The sequence below is a fragment of the Rhinopithecus roxellana genome, chromosome 6 (assembly GCF_007565055.1).
Source record: "Rhinopithecus roxellana isolate Shanxi Qingling chromosome 6, ASM756505v1, whole genome shotgun sequence".
NCBI lineage: Eukaryota > Metazoa > Chordata > Mammalia > Primates > Cercopithecidae > Rhinopithecus > Rhinopithecus roxellana.
In genome coordinates, this window is record NC_044554.1 from 68,708,552 (window position 1) to 68,734,927 (window position 26,376).

Genomic DNA, 26,376 nt, shown 5'->3' on the forward strand with positions numbered 1-26,376 from the left:
CTGGTAATTCCCTATGACTGACACCTCTGAGCTCCCATTCTCTCATATCTCACTCTAGGGAATACCTGAGGAGGTGAGGTTTCACCTTCTAACTCCCCGCGGACCCTCCTCCACCGGCCACCCCGCCCCCGCCCTCCCACCCCCCAGAGCTGAGACCTGGGCATGCGCATCAGCCGCGACAGATTGGAGGGGACTCTGCTGCTCTCTCCCCTGCTACCCTCCTCCCTTCCCTCCCCCGACCCCTCTCATATTCCCGTTCCCACCCCTACCCTCCACTCCCGCCCCGCACCCGCCCCCAGCCCGGGCTCGGGGACCTGTCAGGCTGGTTTCGACATCTGGGGAATTAACCTGTCCCGCCCATCCCTAGCCTCGAGCCGCGCAGGCTCCGCGCCTCCGCCCTTGTTCCCTCTCAGCTCCTCGGAGTGGAAGCCGCTACAAATGGCTTGAATGAAACGTGTGTGGGTTTAGTGAGTGGTGAACCACCAGGGGATCCCGTCTCCCCACAAACCAGTATCTCTCCGAGAAGGAGGCGAAGGAGTGGGAGGAGGCAACAAGCGAAGAGTCGAGCTTCGCGGGCGCGCGCAGCGACTGGAGCGCGAGGGCGAAGCCGGGCCACCTCCCCTTCCCGGCCGCGCACTGCCTGGCCCGCGGCGGTTCCAGGCACCACCCTCCCCGCCCCGGCCGCGCCCGCTGTGGCAGTGACTAGCTCCCGCGGCCAGCGGCACCGTCCACCGACGGCCAGGGGCCCTCTTCTCCCCCTTCTCCCGACGATTTCCTTCTCTGCAGCGGCACACCGTCCAGCAGCCCGCTTCGCCCAGTCGTCAACTTTGAGCTGGAGGAGAAGCAACTTTGGCAGTGGCCGCGGGGTTGGAATCCCGCTTCTTCTCGGCTGCAGTAGACTCTCAAGTCGCTGGGGTTCGGTGGGGCAAGAGTTTCGCCGGCGCGTCAGCTCTGCTTCCGACTGTTTGCAACCTGTTTCCAGCGAGCTGGGAGCGGGGTTGTGACTACCAGTCGTCTGGGGGAGGGGGACTTGTTTTTCTTTTCCTCTAGAGACCTCGGCTTGCAACTGGATAAAACACTGTCGAAAGGATGTAAATAGGCAGAGCAACTGTTACCAAGAAGGCCACCACCCCCACCCAAAGGCAGTGAGGAGTGTGGGGCTTCGTCCGAGCTCCCGCAAGTCTCTACATAATCAACAGTCAGGTGTTGATTGCAACTTTTCAAGGTCAGTCACCGGGAGTAGCCTATTCCCTCTACGAACCTTGGAGGGCACACCTCGCTGGGACTGAATTTGGCTGAGAAATGCACAAGATGCCAAACGAGGAAGGATTGTATTGGGCGTGTGTGTGACCCCCAAGACCCTTCTTCCGCTATCCCCGTAATCCCCGGTTCCCCGCTTCCCGGGCGGGGGTGAGTATGTGACATGTGCCTAACTCTCAGCAGCAACTTCGGCAGCAGGTGTCGATCCTAACTAAGCAGGAGCTGCGGCTGCCGGGTGTGCCCTCACCAAGCCATGCGAGCCCCGGGCGCGCTTCTCGCCCGCATGTCGCGGCTACTGCTTCTGTTACTGCTCAAGGTGTCTGCTTCTTCTGCCCTCGGGTTCGCCCCTGCGTCCAGGAACGAAACTTGTCTGGGGGAGAGCTGTTCACCTACAGCGATCCAGCGCCGCGGCAGGGACGTCTGGGGACCAGGAAATTCTGCAAGAGACGTTCTGCGAGCCAGAGCACCCAGGGAGGAACAGGGGGCAGCGGTGCTTGCGGCGCCCTTCCTGGGACCTGCCGGCTGCCCCGGGCCGTGACCCGGCTGCAGGCAGAAGGGCGGAGGCGTCGGCAGCTGGACCCCCGGGACCTCCAACCAGACCACCTGGCCCCTGGAGGTGGAAAGGTGCTCGGGGTCAGGAGCCGCCTGAAAGTTTGGGGAGAGGGAGCCCCACGGCCCTCCAGCTCTTCCTTCAGATCTCAGAGGAGGAAGAGAAGGGTCCCAGAGGCGCTGGCATTTCCGGGCGCAGCCAGGAGCAGAGTGTGAAGACAGTGCCCGGAGCCAACGATCTTTTTTACTGGCCAAGGAGAGCCGGGAAACTCCAAGGTTCCCACCACAAGCCCCCACCCAAGACAGCCAATGGACCGGCGGGGCACGAAGGGCGGACAATTGCACTCCCGGGCCGGGCGCTGGCCCAGAATGGGTCCTTGGGTGAAGGAATCCATGAGCCTGGGGGTCCCCGCCGGGGAAACAGCACGAACCGGCGTGTGAGACTGAAGAACCCCTTCTACCCGCTGACCCAGGAGTCCTATGGAGCCTACGCGGTCATGTGTCTGTCCGTGGTGATCTTCGGGACCGGCATCATTGGCAACCTGGCGGTGATGTGCATCGTGTGTCACAACTACTACATGCGGAGCATCTCCAACTCCCTCTTGGCCAACCTGGCCTTCTGGGACTTTCTCATCATCTTCTTCTGCCTTCCACTGGTCATATTCCACGAGCTGACCAAGAAGTGGCTGCTGGAGGACTTCTCCTGCAAGATCGTGCCCTATATAGAGGTAATGCCTTCCAGGGGGGTCTCAAGCTATTGGCTTTATCTGTTTTCGGAATTATGGCATCAGAGAACTGCTGCTGGATGCAACTACCTAGCTGAACGCCTTTCCTTTTTATCTGGGGCCCTCTTTCATTTCTCTTTTCAATCATTTATGCATGTATATATATATACAAAAAGAGACAGTTTCGCGAAATCACCTTCAAATTCATCTGCTCCTGGGCTGTAAAAAAAATGATGATCTCACAATATACAGAACTGTTTTGTGTATAAATCTATCTCCCTGAATATGGTGTTATGCATATTTCTGATTTGGTACTTGTCAGAGATTTAGGGTTAAATAAATGGCCAGCCTACGGTTGTCATCATCACAGCCTACAAGAAAAAAAAAAATTCATTAGCATTTATTTTCTAGTTATCTAGTGCTTCAATGTGATTTTTCCCCCAAGATTATTGCATTTTTTCTTAAACATCAAAGTTGGAGTAAGATTTTATTGAAAGAAAGAAAGAAAGAAAGAAAGAAAGAAAGAAAGAAAGAAAGAAAAAGAAAGAGAAAATTATGTTTCTTTGTCAGTTGACCTAATTATATATTAATAACCTTTCAAATTAGTTTGTCTGGCTGTCTTCCATGCTATCCCATCTACATTCTTAAAGTCATTTCTTGTTTCTCTCTTTTCCCATCTTGGTTTCTTAATTTTATTTTTGTGTGTTTGTGTGAACTAAAGCAAAAATAAGACTTTGGCCACCATGACACACGATTTGTTTAACATTCTCAAAGTTATACATTTGTCATTTGTTATAAGTGGAAAGATTGGCTATTTTAAGGGATTGACCCTAAGACTAGAAAATTTCTTGAGAAGAAGGGGGCACATCTAGTTTCCAAACTTTGGAAACAAAAATCATTTTGAGTGAAATTGAGTGTTTCATCCTACAGCTAGTGTCCTGGCCCACTATTGTGGTAGGTGGAATTTGCTCTTTAAATGGCCTCTCTTTAAACACCAGCTCTTGGAAGGGACCCAACTGTGTTGCTGCCAGTTGTGTTTTTAGCCAGCTGGCCCTTGATTTTCTCCATTCAGACTGTCCATTTCATTTATGGAAGCAGAAGAAGGGAAACTGTAAATATTCCACAGCCCCTGATCCTGTCTGGCACCAGGGCCTGTGACACTATGTTCAACATTGTTCCAGGCCTAAAGCTGGGGGATAAGTAAACAGAAAACAGTACCTACTTAGAGGAACCAAAGCTGGAGACAGTAAATAAGACTCTCTGTTATCCTGACAGGGATCAGGTGCAGGATCATTCCATGACTATGAAATCAGCTGTTGCTACTTTAGTGGCATCCATGAGTTCTCCTGTTGCCAAGCTTGGAGTATCTCTGAAACATCTACTTTTGTTTCGTAGATAGTTCATTTTTGAATTGTGAAGGAGGCAGTTGAACTCATGTTAGAGAATATGTGTCTATTTAACAAGCTGCCTCTTCAAGGTCAGTTTCAAATTTCTTTTTTTTTTTTTTATCAGAAGAAATTGACTTATGCAAGAAAGAGACAAAAGTATAAAGCGGACAAGAGAGGTACCTCAATGACAGAGAAGTGTATTGGTTTATCTCACTGGACATGTACTGGACATGTAGAAATCTGTATACATTAGAGGAAAAACAGTAGGACAGAAAAAAGAAATTGGGGAAAGAAAAAAAAACATCAAAGTTCTTGAAAGAACACCTTAAAAGAATATCAAATTCAGGAAAGAATATAAAAACTTTGGTTAATTTAATGAGATATAAGCATTTTGAGCAATGGCATTTATTATGTATGTATTTTAATTTTCTTTCTCCATAATTCTGAGTTTTTATGAATGTAATACTTTCATTTGTATTTCACTTTTTAATTTAATTAGTTCCTCAAGAGTGCTTTGTTTTTTACCTCTTATTATTAGTAAAATCTTCTACTTTCTGTATTTTTGCTTAATTTTTCCCCATCCTAATAGCTTTCTCTATTTTTCAGTTATTAGTGCTAGCGTTTATTTTTCTTAGAGAATCAAAGGCTTAAAAAATTCACTCATTTGTTTATTTTTTTAAAATTAGAGTATAATATACATTTTTACTGTTGAAATAGTGAGTGAAAATTTTAATATGTAGCATTTCTATATTTCTACCTAATCCTTATTACTCTGAAATAATTTTATAATGTTTTATACAAATAATTATTGGACAATATTGCTGGCTTCATAATTCCTGATTACTGAGAGCAAGAACTACAGCCCAAATCTCAAAATAAAAGTGTATCTCCAGGAGGCACTGATGTTTTCACAAAAGTAAGAGGTATTTAGGGTCTCTTGTATGTTGGGTTCCTGCAAAAACAGGCCCTGAGATGTAGATTTACTGGGGCATCAAGTTTATTGGATTGTGCTCTCAGGTTCAACACCTATTAGGGAAGGAAGTAATCAGGATTGGGCAAAGGGAGAAGTTGAACTGTGATGCAGTTGCCACAAAGACCTCAGCTGACACCATTAGGAGCTTTAGGGCTGGGATGGCCATGCAGCCATATCCTAAATCGGGGCAAGAGGGCTCAGCCTTGACATCTCTTTATGGACCAGTCATTAGATGTAAGGCATTGGATACAAGGCTGCTCCCAGGCTGGGGTATAACCTTGAGTTGGGTGGATCTCTTTGGTCAAGGGCAATTCCTAGAGAGGGATGCAGCTAAGCACTGTCAACCAATAGCCCCAACAGCTGGAGGAATCAGTGCTTCAATTCTTGAAGGACTTTGGAGGGAGCTGTCTGGGTGGAAAACCACAGCATCCACTACAGTGGCCTTTTTTTTTTTTTTTTTTTTTTTTTTTTTTGAGACAGAGTCTTGCTCTGTCTCCAGGCTGTAGTGCAGTAGCACGATCTCAGCTCACTGCAGCCTCTGCCTCCCCAGTTTAAGCTATTCTCCTGCCTAAGCCTCCCGAGTAACTGGGACTACAGGAGCGTGTCACCACGCCTGGCTAATTTTTTTTGTGTTTTTAGTAGAGACGGGGTTTCACCATGTTGGCCAGGATGGTCTTGATCTCCTGAGCTTACGATCTGCCCACCTCTGCCTCCCAAAGTTCTGGGATTACAGGCGTGAGCCATGGTGCCCGGCCTACAGTAGCTTTTGAACAATCATGTTAAATCAGACATAGATAATGTTCTAATCCAACTCCCTCATTTTAAAGATGAAATTGAAGCTCAGAGACTATCCTAAACATATATACCTAGTCAGTGGCCACCAGACCCTTGGTTTCAATGCTTCATGTTTATATTTGCTGATTAGACAAACATATATGAAGTACAAGCTTTATCCAGTGAGTGTTTTCTTTTCCTTTCTGCTCTTTGGCATCTGAAACATTTTTTCTTTTTTTTTTTTTTATCCACCACACAGGAAAAAATAAAAACCCGTAAACATCATTTGTTATATAATAAAATGTATAGCTTCTTTTGTTCTTAGGTTTCATCTTGTTTCTCATAAACTGTCAGTAAGTTCTGCAGTTGATAGTTAATTAAAATTTTTAAAATTGCAGTAATCTGAGACAACTATGCTTTTTAATGAGCCTAGCAAGATTACTTTAATGACCAACAAGTTATATAGGTTACATTTTATGTTCTTAAAATCATGAAGTATGTTAGATTGGTGAAGGACATTACAAATATATTACATTTGTTCAAACTTTCTCCAAATCCCCTTCCAAAATTTTGCCTCTGACCTCAAGATTTTTAAAAATTGCTTGACATCTTGTCTGCTTTCATATTTCTAAATTTTGCCTTTCCTTCACTTGTTGCTTTCTTATACTAATTTATTTCTTGGCTATTTTTCCTTTTTTAAAAAACTATGTATAATACCTTCTTATTGATTTATGATGTAGCATTTACCATTTTCCAGTAATATGTTTAACCTTTTCCAGTGTTTTTATTTTAAAATTTTTCATAATTTTAAATTGTATTCTCAATTGATTATGATTGATTTTTACAATTTTTCTCTCCTAGCTTCTCTTTTGCTTTATTTTTCTTTTCTACCACAGTTCTTTCTCCTCTACAGCTTGAGTATTAGCATAATCTGAAGGGAATCATGGACTTTTGGGGGAGAAAAATAGGAGATATTTCTTAAGTAAAACCTATACTCTTTGTAATTTGCATTCAACTCCTCTTTCTATTTTAATTTGTTGGCCTAAAGCTTGAGGATAGCACCCAGTTTCCAAGGTCTATTGTGAGAAAGGAAGTTTTATGATGTTTAATATCACTGTGAGTGAGAATGTTCTGGGAACTGTTGTAGTTGATGACTTTTCCTTTTCTATTCCAGGATTATGACATCTTTATGGCCTAGTAATAAATCTCATAAAGACCAAGGACAAATGAAATGGTAGGAGAAGCCGGATAGGAGAGAAGAAAATTTGGATAGATGATGGCCATCCTCCTAGACACATCATTTTAAAGTGGTTTATTATATAGTCACAAGAAAAAAACTATACTCAAAACAAAAGTTGTATATGTAGTATGCTTTTATATGTATTGGGGGAGGTGGAGATATGTGTGAGTGTGGATTGCAATAGGAGAATGGCAGAGGAGTTCCCTACCATACCTACCATTCACTTAGGAATCTAACAAGTGTTTAACACAAAATACTTTGGGCCAGGTGTGGTGGCACACCCGTGTAATCCCAGCACTTTGGGAGGCCCATGCAGGCAGATTGCTTAAGCGCAGAAGTTCAAGATAAGCCTGGCCAACATGGCAAAACCCCGTCTTTACAAAAAATACAAAAATTAGTGGGATGTGGTGGTGCATGCCTGTAGTCCCAACCATTCAGGAGGCTGGGGTGGGAGGATTGCTGGAACCCTGGAGGTTGAACCCTGGAGGTTGAATGCAGTGATCCGTGATCATGCCACTGCATTCCAGCTTAGGTGACAGAGTGGGACCCTGTCTCAAAAAAAAAAAAAAAAAAAAAAAATCAAATAATTCAGACATCGAATATGGCAACTGGAATGAATTTTTGCTCATTAATATTATTATTATTTTAATTTTTTTATTATACTTTAAGTTCTAGGGTACATGTGCATAACGTGCAGGTTTGTTACATATGTATACTTGTGCCATGTTGGTGTGCTGCACCCATAAACTCATCAGCACCCATCAATTCATCATTTATATCAGGTATAACTCCCAATGCAATCCGTCTCCCCTCCCCCCTCCCCATGATAGGCCCTGGTGTGTGATGTTCCCCTTCCTGAGTCCAAGTAATGTCATTGTTCAGTTCCTACCTATGAGTGAGAACATGCGGTGATTGGTTTTCTGTTCTTGTGATAGTTTGCTAAGAATGATGGTTTCCAGCTACATCCATGTCCCTACAAAGGACGCAAACTCATCATTTTTTATAGCTGCATAGTATTCCATGGTGTATATGTGCCACATTTTCTTAATCCAGTCTGTCACAGATGGACATTTGGGTTGATTCCAAGTCTTTGCTATTGTGAATAGTGCCACAATAAACATACATGTGCATGTGTTTTATAGCAGCATGATTTGTAATCTTTTGGGTATATACCCAGTAGTGGGATGGCTGGGTCATAAGGTACATCTAGTTCTAGATCCTTGAGGAATTGCCATACTGTTTTCCATAATGGTTGAACTAGTTTACAATCCCACCAACAGTGTAAAAGTGTTCCTATTTCTCCACATCCTCTCCAACACCTGTTGTTGCCTGACTTTTTAATGATTGCCATTCTAACTGGTGCGAGATGGTATCTCATTGTGGTTTTGATTTGCATTTCTCTGATGGCGAGTGATGATGAGCATTTTTTCATGTGTCTGTTGGCTGTATGAATGTCTTCTTTTGAGAAATGTCTGTTCATATCCTTTGCCCACTTTTTGATGGGGTTGTTTGTTTTTTTCTTGTATATTTGTTTGAGTTCTTTGTAGATTCTGGATATTAGCACTTTGTCAGATGAGTAGATTGCAACAATTTTCTCCCATTCTGTAGGTTGCCTGTTCACTCTGATGGTAGTTTCTTTTGCTGTGCAGAAGCTCTTTAGTTTAATTAGATCCCATTTGTCAATTTTGGCTTTTGCTGCCATTGCTTTTGGTGTTTTAGACATGAAGCCCTTGCCCATGCCTATGTCCTGAATGGTACTACCTAGGTTTTCTTCTAGGATTTTTATGGTATTAGGTCTAACATTTAAGTCTCTAATCCATCTTGAATTAATCTTCGTATAAGGAGTAAGGAAAGGATCCAGTTTCAGCTTTCTACTTATGGCTAGCCAATTTTCTCAGCACCATTTATTAAATAGGGAATCCTTTCCCCATTTCTTGTTTCTCTCAGGTTTGTCAAAGATCAGATGGCTGTAGATGTGTGGTATTATTTCTGAGGACTCTGTTCTGTTCCACTGGTCTATATCTCTGTTTTGGTACCAGTACCATGCTGTTTTGGTTACTGTAGCCTTGTAGTATAGTTTGAAGTCAGGTAGCGTGATGCTTCCAGCTTTGTTCTTATGACATAGGATTGTCTTGGCAATGCGGGGTCTTTTTTGGTTCCATATGAACTTTAAAGCAGTTTTTTCCAATTCTGTGAAGAAACTCATTGGTAGCTTGATGGGGATGGCATTGAATCTATAAATAACCTTGGGCAGTATGGCCATTTTCACGATATTGATTCTTCCTATCCATGAGCATGGTATGTTCTTCCATTTGTTTGTGTCCTCTTTGATTTCACTGAGCAGTGGTTTGTAGTTCTCCTTGAAGAGGTCCTTTACATCCCTTGTAAGTTGGATTCCTAGGTATTTTATTCTCTTTGAAGCAATTGTGAATGGAAGTTCATTCATGATTTGGCTCTCTGTTTGTCTGTTACTGGTGTATAAGAATGCTTGTGATTTTTGCACATTAATTTTGTATCCTGAGACTTTGCTGAAGTTGATTATCAGCTTAAGGAGATTTTGGGCTGAGACAATGGGGTTTTCTAAATATACAATTATGTCATCTGCAAACAGGGACAATTTGACTTCTTCTTTTCCTAACTGAATACCCTTGATTTCTTTCTCTTGCCTGATTGCCCTAGCCAGAACTTCCAACACTATGTTGAATAGGAGTGGTGAGAGAGGACATCCCTGTCTTGTGCCAGTTTTCAAAGGGAATTTTTCCAGTTTTTGCCCATTCAGTATGATATTGGCTGTGGGTTTGTCATAAATAGCTCTTATTATTTTGAGGTATGTTCCATCAATACCGAATTTATTGAGCGTTTTTAGCATGAAGGGCTGTTGAATTTTGTCAAAAGCCTTTTCTGCATCTATTGAGATAATCATGTGGTTCTTGTCTTTGGTTCTGTTTATATGCTGGATTACATTTATTGACTTGCGAATGTTGAACCAGCCTTGCATCCCAGGGATGAAGCCCACTTGATCATGGTGGATAAGCTTTTTGATGTGCTGCTGAATCCGGTTTGCCAGTATTTTATTGAGGATTTTTGCATCGATGTTCATCAGGGATATTGGTCTAAAATTCTCTTTTTTTGTTGTGTCTCTGCCAGGCTTTGGTATCAGGATGATGTTGGCCTCATAAAATGAGTTAGGGAGGATTCCCTCTTTTTCTATTGATTGGAATAGTTTCAGAAGGAATGGTACCAGCTCCTCCTTGGACCTCTGGTAGAATTCAGCTGTGAATCCATCTGGTCCTGGACTTTTTTTGGTTGGTAGGCTATTAATTATTGCCTCAATTTCAGAGCCTGCTATTGGTCTATTCAGGGATTCAACTTCTTCCTGGTTTAGTCTTGGAAGAGTGTAAGTGTCCAGGAAATTATCCATTTCTCCTAGATTTTCTAGTTGATTTGCGTAGAGGTGTTTATAGTATTCTCTGATGGTAGTTTTTATTTCTGTGGGGTCCGTGGTGATATCCCCTTTATCATTTTTTATTGTGTCTATTTGATTCCTCTCTCTTTTCTTCTTTATTAGTCTTGCTAGCGGTCTGTCAATTTTGTTGATCTTTTCAAAAAACTAACTCCTGGATTCATTGAATTTTTGGAGGGTTTTTTTGTGTCTCTATCTCCTTCAGTTCTGCTCTGATCTTAGTTATTTCTTGCCTTCTGCTAGCTTTTGAATGTGTTTGCTCTTGCCTCTCTAGTTGTTTTAATTGTGATGTTAGAGTGTCAATTTTAGATCTTTCCAGCTTTCTCTTGTGGACATTTAGTGCTATAAATTTCCCTCTACACACTGCTTTAAATGTGTCCCAGAGATTCTGGTATGTTGTATCTTTGTTCTCATTGGTTTCAAAGAACATCTTTATTTCTTCCTTCATTTTGTTATGTATCCAGTAGTCATTCAGGAGCAGGTTGTTCAGTTTCCATGTAGTTGAGCGGTTTTGATTGAGTTTCTTAGTCCTGAGTTCTAGCTTGATTGCACTGTGGTCTGAGAGACAGTTTGTTATAATTTCTGTTCTTTTACATTTGCTGAGGAGTGCTTTACTTCCAATTATGTGGTCAATTTTGGAATAAGTGCGATGTGGTGCTGAGAAGAATGTCTATTCTGTTGATTTGGGGTGGAGAGTTCTATAGATGTCTATTAGGTCCGCTTGGTGCAGAGATGAGTTCAATTCCTGGATATCCTTGTTAACTTTCTGTCTCATTGATCTGTCTAATGTTGACAGTGGAGTGTTGAAGTCTCCCATTATTATTGTATGGGAGTCTAAGTCTCTGTGTAAGTCTCTGAGGACTTGCTTTATGAATTTGGGTGCTCCTGTATTGGGTGCATATATATTTAGGATAGTTAGCTCTTCCTGTTGAATTGATCCCTTTACCATTATGTAATGGCCTTCTTTGTCTCTTTTGATCTTTGATGGTTTAAAGTCTATTTTATCAGAGACTAGGATTGCAACCCCTGCTTTTTTTTTGTTCTCCATTTGCTTGGTAGATCTTCCTCCATCCCTTTATTTTGAGCCTATGTATGTCTCTGCATGTGAGATGGGTCTCCTGAATACAGCAAACTGATGGGTCTTGACTCTTTATCCAGTTTGCCAGTCTGTGTCTTTTAATTGGAGCATTTCGTCCATTTACATTTAAGGTTAATATTGTTATGTGTGAACTCGATCCTGCCATTATGATATTAACTGGTTATTTTGCTCGTTAGTTGATGCAGTTTCTTCCTAGCCTCGATGGTCTTTACATTTTGGCATGTTTTTGCAAAGGCTGGTACTGGTTGTTCCTTTCCATGTTTAGGGCTTCCTTCAGGGTCTCTTGTAAGGCAGGCCTGGTGGTGACAAAATCTCTAAGCATTTGCTTATCTGTAAAGGATTTTATTTCTCCTTCACTGATGAAACGTAGTTTGGCTGGATATGAAATTCTGGGTTGAAAATTCTTTTCTTTAAGAAGGTTGAATATTGGCCCCCACTCTCTTCTGGCTTGTAGAGTTTCTGCCAAGAGGTCTGCTGTTAGTCTGATGGGCTTCCCTTTGTGGGTAACCCGACCTTTCTCTCTGGCTGCCCTTAAGATTCTTTCCTTCATTTCAAGTTTGGTGAATCTGACAATTATGTGTCTTGGAGTTGCTCTTCTCGAGGAGTATCTTTGTGGCGTTCTTTGTATTTCCTGAATTTGAATGTTGGCCTGCCCTACTAGGTTGGGAAATTCTCCTGGATGATATCCTGAAGAGTGTTTTCCAACTTGGTTCCATTTTCCCCCTCACTTTCAGGCACCCCAATCAGACATAGATTTGGCCTTTTTACATAATCCCATACTTCTTGTAGGCTTTGTTCATTTCTTTTTCTTCTTTTTTCTTTTGGTTTCTCTTCTCGCTTCATTTCCTTCATTTGATCCTCAATCGGTGATATTCTTTCTTCCAGTTGATCGAGTTGGTTACTGAAGCTTGTGCATTTGTCAGGTATTTCTCATGTCATGGTTTTCATCTCTGTCATTTCATTTATGACCTTCTCTGCATTAATTAGTCTAGCTGTCAATTCTTCTACTCTTTTTTCAAGATTTTTAGTTTCTTTGTGCTGGGTACGTAATTCCTCCTTTAGCTCTGAGAAGTTTGATGGACTGAAGCCTTCTTCTCTCATCTCGTCAAAGTCATTCTCTGACATGCTTTGATCCCTTGCTGGCGATGGGCTGCGCTCTTTTTCAGGGGGAGATGCGCTCTTATTTTTTGAATTTCCAGCTTTTCTGCCCTGCTTTTTCCCCATCTTTGTGGTTTTATCTGTCTCTGGTCTTTGATGATGGTGACATACTGATGGGGTTTTGGTATAGGTGTCCTTCCTGTTTGATAGTTTTCCTTCTAACAGTCAGGACCCTGAGCTGTAGGTCTGTTGGAGATTGCTTGAGGTCCACTCCAGACCCTGTTTGCCTGGGTATGAGCAGCAGAGGTTACAGAAGATAGAATATTGCTGAACAGCAAGTGTACCTGTCTGATTCTTACTTTGGAAGCTTCCTCTCAGGGGTGTACTCCACCCTGTGAGGTGTGGGGTGTCAGACTGCCCCTAGTGGGGTATGTCTCCCAATTAGGCTACTCAGGGGTCAGAGACCCACTTGCGCAGCCAGTCTGTCCGTTCGCAGATCTCAATCTCCGTGTTGGGAGATCCACTGCTCTCTTCAAAGCTGTCAGACCGAGTCATTTGCGTCTGCAGCGGTTCCTGCTGCTTTTGTTGTTGTTGTTAACTGTGCCCTGTCCCCAGAGGTGGAGTCTCCAGAGACAGGCAGGTTTCCTTGAGCTCCTGTGAGCTCCACCCAGTTTGAGCTTGCCAGCGGCTTTGTTTACCTACTTAAGCCCCAGCAATGGCGGGCGCCCGTCCCCCAGCCTCGCTGCTGCCTTGCGGTTAGATCGCAGACTGCTGTGTTAGCAGTGAGGGAGGCTTCGTGGGCGTGGGACCCTCCTGGCCAGGTGTGGGATATATTCTCCTGGTGTGCCCGTTTGCTTAAAGCACAGTATTGGGGTGGGAGTCACCTGATTTTCCAGGTGTTGTGTGTCTCAGTTCCCTTGGTTAGGAAAAGGGATTCCCTTCCCCCTTGCGCTTCCCAGGTGAGGCGATGCCTCACCCTGCTTCAGCACTCGCTGGTCGGGCTGTAGCAGCTGACCAGCACCGATTGTCCGGCACTCCCTAGTGAGATGACCCCAGTACCTCTGTTGAAAATGCAGAAATCACCGGTCTTCTGTGTTGCTCGCGCTGGGAGTTGGAGACTGGAGCTGTTCCTATTCGGCCATCTTGCTCTGCCCCCCTTTTGCTCATTATTTAATGGAAGTCAGAATCAAGGTATCATCTGACCCAGATCCCAGATAACAGATTAAGGTCTGTTTGTACATTAATTGGAGGTTTTGAATGATTGAGGTTCTCTTTAGTTTAAAGAACTCACAGCTTCATGGTGTGTTGTAGAGTAGAAGGCTTCAAATAATTATAATGAGATAACCCCAGATCTAACTGTATTTTTATTTTACTGGGATACAAAATTCCTGCACAGAGGTGGAGGGAGAATAAAGGGAACATGTCTTACCATGGCCTCTGGTCTGGGGATAATTTGTGACAAGTCTAGAATCTTTTCTAATGAGAGGAACCAGCTTCTCCAATGACTTTAGAAATACTGGCTTTAAATTGAGTGGAACAAATGGCTCTTTCATTGTCTTAGGTTGTAGCTAGCACTGACAAATAAGAAAGGAAGGGTGTTTGGAGGTTGAAGATGATAGAGCCATACAACTATCCAATTCTACACAGATTTCCCTAGAATGCCTGCGTTCAAGAAATAGAATATTTATCATGGCATATGGTAAATTTTCTTTGAGAGGTAGATTAGCTGTTAGGTATTCTGCTGGACTTTTAAGTGGAAACATACTGTTCTATGAGCAATTTTAAAGTTACTAATAGTATTCTTAGGGAAAATGTTCTCAATATATGAGAATGGTGCTGAACAAGTATTTTATGATTTCCATTAATCTTTTAGTAATCATTTTGTATATTCTCATGCGAATGAAAATATTTAGCTGATGACTCTAAAAGGAAGAAAAGTGTTTCTTAGAGTGTGTTTTTATTTATAACTTCATTTCTGAATGGTGTATGGTGAAGTTAACTGAATTTGGATCTTACACAAGAAAGGAAAACTTTATAATATTCAAATAAGAAATCCAAATAGTTTCCTTAGCCATTGATTGTAATGAGAGTGTGTCCTTTTCTAAAGCTTGTCAATGAAGTATAAATAGGAAAATTGATTTTTTTTTACTTCCCTTCTGTAGATATTGTCTGGCATTCAGCTTTTAAGGATTATATATGAAACAGTAGCACCCAATAACTGATTAAAGAGCAATTTGAATACTTTATTATTTTCTGTAATCCTTTTACATAGATGTTATCATTCATTCATTTGTTCACCATTCATTAATTTATCAAATGTTTACCTGGTTTTTCTTGTATGCGAGGTACTACGTTAGGAGTGGGAAGGAGAAGGCAGTAGAGGAAGAGGGAGAAAAGTTTCCAAAGATGAATATCATAGATGAATCACTGCCATTAAAATTACAGAAAAGTGAAGTAATGTTCTACACCATGATGAATATTATAATAGAGGTTTGAACAAAGCATCGTGGAAGCTCAGAAAATGGCACTGAATTGGATTAGGTCACAGTTGTACTTGTTATGACTGGAGATGGAGAAATTAAAGAGAAAACTGTGCTCCCTCTAATTCTTTTCAATTATATTCTTACTATTAATCTTCATAAATGCCCATACAACCTAGAACCATGATGAAAAGTTACAAATATGAAAATGTTTTAATTCTTGCTTTTTTTTTTTCTTTAGCTTTCCCAGGATAGAAAGCCCATAATAATAATTGGCAAAATAATTCAGCAGATAGTACAGTACTAGAAATTTCTTTTAAAATAGGAATTTGTGCCAGTGCCTAGGATAACTATCTCTGCGTTACAGTTAGTCCTTATTAGCTATAAGGACACTAAATAAGTCAAAATTAAACATTTTACTTAAATGCATGGCTTATTTGGCAATGTAATAGCAGTATATTAAATTTAGTTCTTTTCTTCTGAAAATATCAAAACATATACAAATTGTTTAATTTGACCTTAGAGAACCTAAGAAAGAAGATGGACAAGGGGGATACTTTAGACTCCATTGTGGAGTTGAGGAAAGGGTAGCATGATGAATGGATTTCCTCAAAATTAGATTCATCTTTCAAGCACACAATCAGAGTCAAGATTTATTGTGAGCTCCTGAGGGCTTCCCAGGTATCCTGTTATGTCAGCAAAGTATCCTTCCACAGAGACAAGGAAGCAAATAAGTCTGCAGAAGTGAAACAGATATAAGCTTTTGAGTTTACGGAAGGCTGAGTGGGTGAGGGTCTACCTTTGCTTTCATACTTAGGCTGCATGGACCTTGATACAGTTTTTACACCTTTAATGGCATTCATCTTATGTGCTGCAACCTGAGTTAACGGTGTCCCATTGGAAGCACATGGACCTGTGTCTGGGATGTAGATTGTGGGAGAGGTATGGGAAGGTAGCTATGCAGTGCAGTTTGTCTCTGCCTTTACACTTCTGCTCCATCCTCCAGGGATGCGCCTGTCATTTCACTTCCCAAGAATTGACCTGCCAAGGTCCCATAATGAACTCAACCTTGTTGCCAAGACTAACTCTTAAATATCCTAATTGGAATAATATTCTTTGTGCCAGAAGAAATGATCTCATCCAAAATTTCAGAGTGGAGTTGAGAATGGGATTGCTGCAACCTCAAATATGGAGGGTCTTTTTTTATTTGCAAAGTAAGTGTAGATACTTTTCATAAAACTTCCATAAAATGCAGGATATGATCACTGTGCCAGTCTTGTTCTTGAGACAGAATACTTTCTATTTGTAAATTTGTGATAGTTTTCAGTGTTATCTGTACACTTCAATGGTTCATAACATTCATTAATGAGGCCAGGGTCATTGATTTCAGCCCTGCCTAGAATGAGACATTCTCATTAGGTCTGTAACTCTACTCAGGGATGTTACTTTTTAATTTTTTTTCAAAATAGCCCCTTCCTCATCAATTCCCATCTTCAGGGCCTATCTTTACTATTGTCTCCCTGGATCAAATGCTTTTTATATAGGAAAAGCATCTGATAAGCCAATTCGCATCAGGATATGTGATTTAGAAATAACTGCCTTTTATAAGAAGATTGCATCAAGAAAGAAACTTCCTTAACAGACTACCAATGGTGAAATTTTGATTAAAAGCAGATAAATTTTGTCCTAAAATATGATTTTTCAATTTTATTAAAATCTTGATGAACTAAATACAAATAATTTTGTTTTTAGTTTGAATTCACAATCATGCAAATCAATGTCATTAGTCAGAAAAGGAAATATGTAAAAATGTGTTACTACTTTTTGGAAACTTATCAGAACCCCAAGGCAAACAACTGAAATTCCAAATCACTTTAAGATTAATTAGGAACATCATAATAATACCAAAGATTGAAAACTGGACTGTGGACTTGGGGAAAATATTACATTTTGAAATGATTCTGTAATTACTGAGAATAAACATGGAATCTTTAGAATCTAATATAGATGGTTTATATCTTAAGACAAAATGATGCTAATCTTGCTTCATTTACATTTTTATTTTAATAAACACGTGACAGATTGATAGGAATTATAACATGTTAGGTTGTAGTTAAATGAATTTTTTTTAGCCATATAAAGAATGTACTGTGCTATAGATGTCATAATTGGTAAGAAACCTTAATTCAAGATAGGACTATAAAGGGAAAGAGGATTTATGGAATCAAGACAAGTTTTGGGAGAATATGTTGATTTTTAAATAGTCTTAAATGGTTTTTAAAATAAGTAAAGCATGGTATCAAGCTTAGACAAAAGAAAAGAAGGTAGAGAATGAGGCAGTAATGACAGTTGATAGTTGATGCTTTCAAAATATTTTTCCCCCACGGCATTGGGAATTGCATACAAATGGAATAGTCTGAGTATATTAGAAATAAATGGTTATTTATTATATGTGGGCATATCAGACTAAATATCAGTTTGTAAGGATAAGAAGCCTTCTCTTTGACTGTGGAAGAGTGGCTGCCAGAGTTCTGTTTCATTCCAGAGAGTGCACAAGCAGTGTGTGCACGGGTGTAAGGGGTGAGGAAAGTCTCTCCTTCTCTGTTTTTGGTTTAGAAATACTAATCTAAGTGTGTCACTGCCACACTATCATGATCTGCATACACTCCAAAATGAAGACCTCTTGGAAAAGGTCATCTTATTCAGAGCAGTCTGATAAACAGTGGCTCTGATAAACGTGCTCCCCAACTCGTGCTCAAAAAAGTATCTCCCATGGGAAGCTGCCCTGAAATGCTGCAAGGACAAGGATAATGGAAAAATGCAAGAAGCCAAAGACATACAAGCTCCAGCCATTTAGAGGCTCTACCCTATGCTCATCCTGCTCTTTTCCTGACTGGTTGTTAGGCCTGTAACCACTGACATAATAGGTGGGTTTTCATAATATGAATGGGTTTTCATAACAACAATGCCCTTGTTTTGAGGGTTACTTGTAAACAAAGGATAGCACATAAATAGATGTACTTAAATATTTTTTATGTAAAATATAAGCCAGGCTAGAATGAAGTTAACAAGGCCTTGGTTAGAAATTTTCCTATTTTATAAAAATCAGTGTATTCTAGTCACTTCACTGTACTTCAGCATGTAGATTCAATTTCATAGGATGGAAATTTTGCTTAGAAGGACACTGTTTTGTTTTTTCTTTCCCCATCAGTGTTATCACTGATTTGTACCAGAAAGTTTTGCGAAAGACACAATTTGCTTTATGACTTGTATTTTATGGGCTCTGTGTTGTCTATTTCACATCTTACTCTCATTTTTAATCTTTTTTTTTTTTTTTTTTTTTACTTGTCTGCAGTAAGCTTCTGAGAAATGCAGCAATAGCTAAGACAGGATCTCTGTAGATTACTGTTTTTCATAAAGCATCCATGGGCTCTTTCTTCATATCATTTTGAGTGAACAGAGATTTAAGCACAAAGTGGCAATGGCAGCCCAGGTTCCTCAGGTCCTGATAGTTGCTTTAAATAAGACTTGAGCAGTGGGACAAAGGAAATCTAGTTATATGTTGACTTATAAAGTATGCTTTATACCTTTTATTAAGTATTTTGCCTTATATGCTTCTTTCTGTTTGTATTATTTTTTTAACAGAAACTTAGGGAAACATGGGAATTAAAATCACTGGAAAGAGCAATACACTTTTTCTTATTTTATCAAGAGATAGTTTTGCTCTGAATCTTTCCCCAAAGTCATTGTTGTCATATAACTTACTGACTGGGTTAATTTCTCATCAGTGGTATAAAGTAGCTGTCTTAAGTTGGACAGCATAGGTGCTGAACCAAAATTTGGAACTCATGATCTCATAAATACAAGTTTAACAGAGGGACAAAATATTTGAAAGCTGAGGTATATTTATGGTTCTCATAACTACCAAGTTGGGTTTCTCTAAATTCAGTCTTGCCAGTGGTGGTAACGGACTAGATGAGGACCCGCATCATTTCCATGCAGGTGATTGTGTTTGTACTCCTTCATTATCCTAACCAAACTACCTGTTTTTTGTTGGTTTATTTCTGTAACAAAATTTAAAAAGTAACTCAAGAAGCCATTCACAAAAACTTCCATTATATTTTCAAAATCCTCCATACTTTATAGGTTTCTTTTTTCACTTTGCAGTAGACTTTCATAGTGTATCCTATCAGCATCCACAAATAAGGGGAGAAATACATATTACCTTGCTCCTTCTTAAGAAGACTGAGGCAAGGAGAAGATGAGGACTCATCAGTCAGGGTATTGAATGTCGCTTGAATATTGAACATCTGGAATGTCGCTTGAAATATCTGGATCATTAAATTGAGCCAATTGCACCTTGACTGTAATTAGGAATAAGCCTTTTTAGATGACTTCAAACTGGAGTTTTGTTAGTTAGAAAAACATTCAAAATATAGAATATAATGAAATTATTTTATGAGTGGTTTAAGCCCTGACTATTCATTCTCCAGTATCTTATAAATCTCCAAACCAGAAAATATTGTAATAGCATAAATTTTACCTCTAAAATTATATAATTGTAAGAGAAAATTTATCTATTTGTTATCTCTATATTATCATATAAGAAAAAAAAAATCACCCTATAGGGGGCGGAGCAAGATGGCCGAATAGGAACAGCTCCAGTCTCCAACTCCCAGCGCGAGCGACACAGAAGACTGGTGATTTCTGCATTTTCAACTGAGGTACTGGGGTCATCTCACTGGGGAGTGCCAGACAATCAGTGCTGGTCAGCTGCTGCAGCCCGACCAGCGAGAGCTGAAGCAGGGAAGCGCAAGGGGGAAGGGAATCCCTTTTCCTAGCCAGGGGAACTGAGACACACAACACCTGGAAAATCGGGTAATTCCCACCCCAATACTGTGCTTTAAGCAAACGGGCACACCAGGAGATTATACCCACACCTGGCCGGGAGGGTCCCACGGCCACGGAGCCTCCCTCATTGCTAGCACAGCAGTCTGCGATCTAACCGCAAGGCAGCAGTGAGGCTGGGGGAGGGGCGCCCGCCATTGCTGAGGCTTAAGCAGGTAAACAAAGCCGCTGGGAAGCTCGAACTGGGTGGAGCTCACAGGAGCTCAAGGAAACCTGCCTGTCTCTGTAGACTCCACCTCTGGGGACAGGGGACAGCTAAACAACAAAAGGGGAAGCAGCAGAGGCCTGTGCAGACGCGAACAACTCTGTCTGACAGCTTTGAAGAGAGCAGTGGGTCTCCCAACATGGAGGTTGAGATCTGCGTACGGACAGACTGCCTGCGAACGGACAGACTGCCTGAGTAGCCTAACTGGGAGACATACCCCACTAGGGGCAGTCTGACACCCCACACCTCACAGGGTGGAGTACACCCCTGAGAGGAAGCTTCCAAAGTAAGAATCAGACAGGTACACTGGCTTTTCAGCAATATTCTATCTTCTGCAACCTCTGCTGCTGATACCCAGGCAAACAGGGTCTGGAGTGGACCTCAAGCAATCTCCAGCAGACCTACAGCTGAGGGTCCTGACTATTAGAAGGAAAACTATCAAGCAGGAAGAACACCTATACCAAAACCCCATCAGTACGTCACCATCATCAAAGACCAGAGGCAGATAAAACCACGAAGATGGGGACGAAGCAGGGCAGAAAAGCTGGAAATTCAAAAAATAAGAGCACATCTCCCCCTGCAAAGGAGCGCAGCTCATCGCCAGCAATGGATCAAAGCATGTCAGAGAATGACTTTGACGAAATGAGAGAAGAAGGCTTCAGTCCATCAAAATTCTCAGAGCTAAAGGAGGAATTACATACCCAGCGTAAAGAAACTAAAAATCTTGAAAAAAGAGTGGAAGAATTGATAGCTAGAATAATTAATGCAGAGAAGGTCATAAATGAAATGACAGAGATGAAAACCATGACCCGAGAAATACATGACAAATCCACAAACTTCAGTAACCGACTCGATCAACTGGAAGAAAGAGTATCAGCGATTGAGGATCAAATGAATGAAATGAAGCGAGAAGAGAAACCAAAAGAAAAAAGAAGAAAAAGAAATGAACAAAGCCTGCAAGAAGTATGGGATTATGTAAAAAGACCAAATCTACGTCTGATTGGGGTGCCTGAAAGTGAGGGGGAAAATGGAACCAAGTTGGAAAACAGTCTTCAGATATCATCCAGAAGAACTTCCCCAACCTAGTAGGGCAGGCCAACATTCAAATTCAGGAAATACAGAGAACGCCACAAAGATACTCCTCCAGAAGAGCAACTCCAAGACACATAATTGCCAGATTCACCAAAGTTGAAATGAAGGAAAAAATCTTAAGGGCAGCCAGAGAGAAAGGTCGGGTTACCCACAAAGGGAAGCCCATCAGACTAACAGCAGACCTCTTGGCAGAAACTCTACAAGCCAGAAGAGAGTGGGGGCCAATATTCAACTTTCTTAAAGAAAAGAATTTTAAACCCAGAATTTCATATCCAGCCAAACTAAGTTTCATCAGTGAAGGAGAAATAAAATCCTTTACAGATAAGGAAATGCTTAGAGATTTTGTCACCACCAGGCCTGCCTTACAAGAGACCCTGAAGGAAGCCCTAAACATGGAAAGGAACTACCTGGTACCAGCCTTTGCAAAAACATGCCAAAATGTAAAGACCATCGAGGCTAGGAAGAAACTGCATCAACTAACGAGCAAAATAACCAGTTAATATCATAATGGCAGGATCAAGTTCACACATAACAATATTAACCTTAAATGTAAATGGACTAAATGCTCCAATTAAAAGACACAGATTGGCAAACTGGATAAAGAGTCAAGACCCATCAGTCTGCTATATTCAGGAGACCCATCTCACATGCAGAGACATACATAGGCTCAAAATAAAGGGATGGAGGAAGATCTACCAAGCAAATGGAGAACAAAAAAAAGCAGGGGTTGCAATCCTAGTCTCTGATAAAATAGACTTTCAACCATCAAAGATCAAAAGAGACAAAGAAGACCATTACATAATGGTAAAGGGATCAATTCAACAGGAAGAGCTAACTATCCTAAATATATATGCACCCAATACAGGAGCACCCAAATTCATAAAGCAAGTCCTCAGAGACTTACACAGAGACTTAGACTCCCATACAATAATAATGGGAGACTTCAACACTCCACTGTCAACATTAGACAGATCAACGAGACAGAAAGTTAACAAGGATATCCAGGAATTGAACACATCTCTGCACCAAGCGGACCTAATAGACATCTATAAAACTCTCCACCCCAAATCAACAGAATAGACATTCTTCTCAGCACCACATCGCACTTATTCCAAAATTGACCACATAATTGGAAGTAAAGCACTCCTCAGCAAATGTAAAAGAACAGAAATTATAACAAACTGTCTCTCAGACCACAGTGCAATCAAACTAGAACTCAGGACTAAGAAACTCAATCAAAACTGCTCAACTACATGGAAACTGAACAACCTGCTCCTGAATGACTACTGGATACATAACGAAATGAAGGAAGAAATAAAGATGTTCTTTGAAACCAATGAGAACAAAGATACAACATACCAGAATCTCTGGGACACATTTAAAGCAGTGTGTAGAGGGAAATTTATAGCACTAAATGTCCACAAGAGAAAGCTGGCAAGATCTAAAATTGACACTCTAACATCACAATTAAAAGAACTAGAGAGGCAAGAGCAAACACATTCAAAAGCTAGCAGAAGGCAAGAAATAACTAAGATCAGAGCAGAACTGAAGGAGATAGAGACACCAAAAACCCTCCAAAAAATCAATGATTCCTCGAGTTGGTTTTTTGAAAAGATCAACAAAATTGACAGACCGCTAGCAAGACTAATTTAAAAGAAGAAAAGAGAGAAGAATCAAATAGATGCAATAAAAAATGATAAATGAGATATCACCACGGACCCCACAGAAATACAAACTACCATCAGAGAATACTATAAACACCTCTATGCAAATCAACTAGAAAATCTAGAAGAAATGGATAATTTCCTGGACACTTACACTCTTCCAAGACTAAACCAGGAAGAAGTTGAATCCCTGAATAGACCAATAGCAGGCTCTGAAATTGAGGCAATAATTAATAGCCTACCAACCAAAAAAAGTCCAGGACCAGATGGATTCACAGCTGAATTCTACCAGAGGTCCAAGGAGGAGCTGGTACCATTCCTTCTGAAACTATTCCAATCAATAGAAAAAGAGGGAATCCTCCCTAACTCATTTTATGAGGCCAACATCATCCTGATACCAAAGCCTGGCAGAGACACAACAAAAAAAGAGAATTTTAGACCAATATCCCTGATGAACATCGATGCAAAAATCCTCAATAAAATACTGGCAAACAGGATTCAGTAGCACATCAAAAAGCTTATCCACCATGATCAAGTGGGCTTCATCCCTGGGATGCAAGGCTGGTTCAACATTCGGAACTCAATAAACATAATCCAACATATAAACAGAACCAAAGACAAGAACCACATGATTATCTCAATAGATGCAGAAAAGGCTTTTGACAAAATTCAACAGCCCTTCATGCTAAAAACGCTCAATAAATTCGGTATTGATGGAACATACCTCAAAATAATAAGAGCTATTTATGACAAACCCACAGCCAATATCATACTGAATGGGCAAAAACTGGAAAAATTCCCTTTGAAAACTGGCACAAGACAGGGATGTCCTCTCTCACCACTCCTATTCAACATAGTGTTGGAAGTTCTGGCTAGGGCAATCAGGCAAGAGAAAGAAATCAAGGGTATTCAGTTAGGAAAAGAAGAAGTCAAATTGTCCCTGTTTGCAGATGACATGATTGTATATTTAGAAAACCCCATATTGTCAGCCCAAAATCTCCTGAAGCTGATAAGCAACTTCAGCAAAGTCTCAGGATACAAAATTAATGTGCAAAAATCACAAGCATTCTTATACACCAGTAACAGACAAACAGAGAGCCAAATCATGAATGAACTTCCATTCACAATTGCTTCAAAGAGAATAGAATACCTAGGAATCCAACTTACAAGGGATGTAAAGGACCTCTTCAAGGAGAACTACAAACCACTGCTCAGTGAAATCAAAGAGGACACAAACAAATGGAAGAACATACCATGCTCATGGATAGGAAGAATCAATATCGTGAAAATGGCCATACTGCCCAAGGTTATTTATAGATTCAATGCCATCCCCATCAAGCTACCAATGAGTTTCTTCATAGAATTGGAAAAAACTACTTTAAAGTTCATATGGAACCAAAAAAGAGCCCACATTGCCAAGACAATCCTATGTCATAAGAACAAAGCTGGAGGCGTCACGCTACCTGACTTCAAACTATACTACAAGGCTACAGTAACCAAAACAGCATGGTACTGGTACCAAAACAGAGATATAGACCAGTGGAACAGAACAGAGTCCTCAGAAATAATACCACACACCTACAGCCATCTGATCTTTGACAAACCTGAGAGAAACAAGAAATGGGGAAAGGATTCCCTATTTAATAAATGGTGCTGGGAAAATTGGCTAGCCATAAGTAGAAAGCTGAAACTGGATCCTATCCTTACTCCTTATACGAAGATTAATTCAAGATGGATTAGAGACTTAAATGTTAGACCTAATACCATAAAAACCCTAGAAGAAAACCTAGGTAGTACCATTCAGGACATAGGCATGGGCAAGGACTTCATGTCTAAAACACCAAAAGCAACGGCAACAAAAGCCAAAAGTGACAAATGGGATCTAATTAAACTAAAGAGCTTCTGCACAGCTAAAGAAACTACCATCAGAGTGAACAGGCAACCTACAGAATGGGAGAAAATTGTTGCAATCTACTCATTTGACAAAGGGCTAATATCCAGAATCTACAAAGAACTCAAACAGATTTACAAGAAAAAAACAACCCCATCAAAAAGTGGGCAAAGGATATGAACAGACATTTCTCAAAAGAAGACATTCATACAGCCAACAGACACATGAAAAAATGCTCATCATCACTCGCCATCAGAGAAATGCAAATCAAAACCACAATGAGATACCATCTCACACCAGTTAGAACGGCAATCATTAAAAAGTCAGGAAACAACAGGTGTTGGAGAGGATGTGGAGAAACAGGAACACTTTTACACTGTTGGTGGGATTGTAAACTAGTTCAGCCATTATGGAAAACAGTATGGCAATTCCTCAAGGATGTAGAACTAGATGTACCATATGACCCAGCCATCCCACTACTGGGTATATACCCAAAGGATTACAAATCATGCTGCTATAAAGACACATGCACACGTATGTTTATTGCAGCAGTATTCACAGTAGCAAAGACTTGGAATCAACCCAAATGTCCATCTGTGACAGACTGGATTAAGAAAATGTAGCACATATACACCATGGAATATTATGCAACCATAAAAAAGGACGAGTTTGCGTCCTTTGTAGGGACATGGATGCAGCTGGAAACCATCATTCTGAGCAAACTATCACAAGAACAGTAAACCAAACACCGCATGTTCTCACTCATAGGTGGGAACTGAACAATGACATCACTTGGACTCGGGAAGGGAAACATCACACATCGGGGCCTATCATGGGGAGGGGGGAGGGGGGAGGGATTGCATTGGGAGTTATACCTGATATAAATGATGAATTGATGGGTGCTGACGAGTTTATGGGTGCAGCACACCAACATGGCACAAGTATACATATGTAACAAACCTGCATGTTATGCACATGTACCCTAGAACTTAAAGTATAATTAAAAAAAAAGAAAAAAGAAAAAACTTAGGAAACCCATCCAAACTTTAAATGATTTATTTAATGATTTTCTAAATGACTGAAGTAACACATAAAGCTAATGGCAATCGTTCCTGGGCTATTTTTTTTTCCTACACGGGAGCACACTTTTGCAACTTTATAAGAGTTACTGTGTATGTCAAGAGCCACAAAGAGTACATTTAGACATGAATTTCAGGTGGTCTTCAAGTTCTCTTTCCTTTTTGTACCATCCTTGTATTGCACGGATTTAAATAGATACTTCAGTTAAAATACAAATCATTACTATACTGCGTTGTTAATAAACAGCCAAACTGACAATCCCAAAGTTATCCTAGTCTAATAGACAAAGTAGGACATAGATGATATTTGCAAAGATTTAGATCACGTCTCTTGAAATGGAAGTATTTATCAGGAGATGTTTTACAATTTGGTCAGCCTATAAAGCTAGTTAGACATCTGTAGCAATTTCCCTAAGAGATATTGTGAAATTATATTTGTCTTCCAATCTTGTTAAACTAGTGATTCTCAACTGCAGTCTCCAGGCATA

At 40.8% G+C, this 26,376-nt stretch overlaps 1 protein-coding gene across 1 annotated transcript in view; it reads left to right on the forward strand.

The window, feature by feature from the left end:
- Window positions 1-500: 500 nt before the first annotated feature.
- Window positions 501-26,376, forward strand: part of GPR37 (G protein-coupled receptor 37) — a 32,400-nt gene continuing 6,524 nt past the window's right edge. The window contains 2 exon segments of the mRNA XM_010355865.2: window positions 501-1,762; window positions 1,764-2,537. Coding sequence (XP_010354167.1) covers window positions 1,514-1,762; window positions 1,764-2,537 — 1,023 coding nt within the window. The 5' untranslated portion in view covers window positions 501-1,513.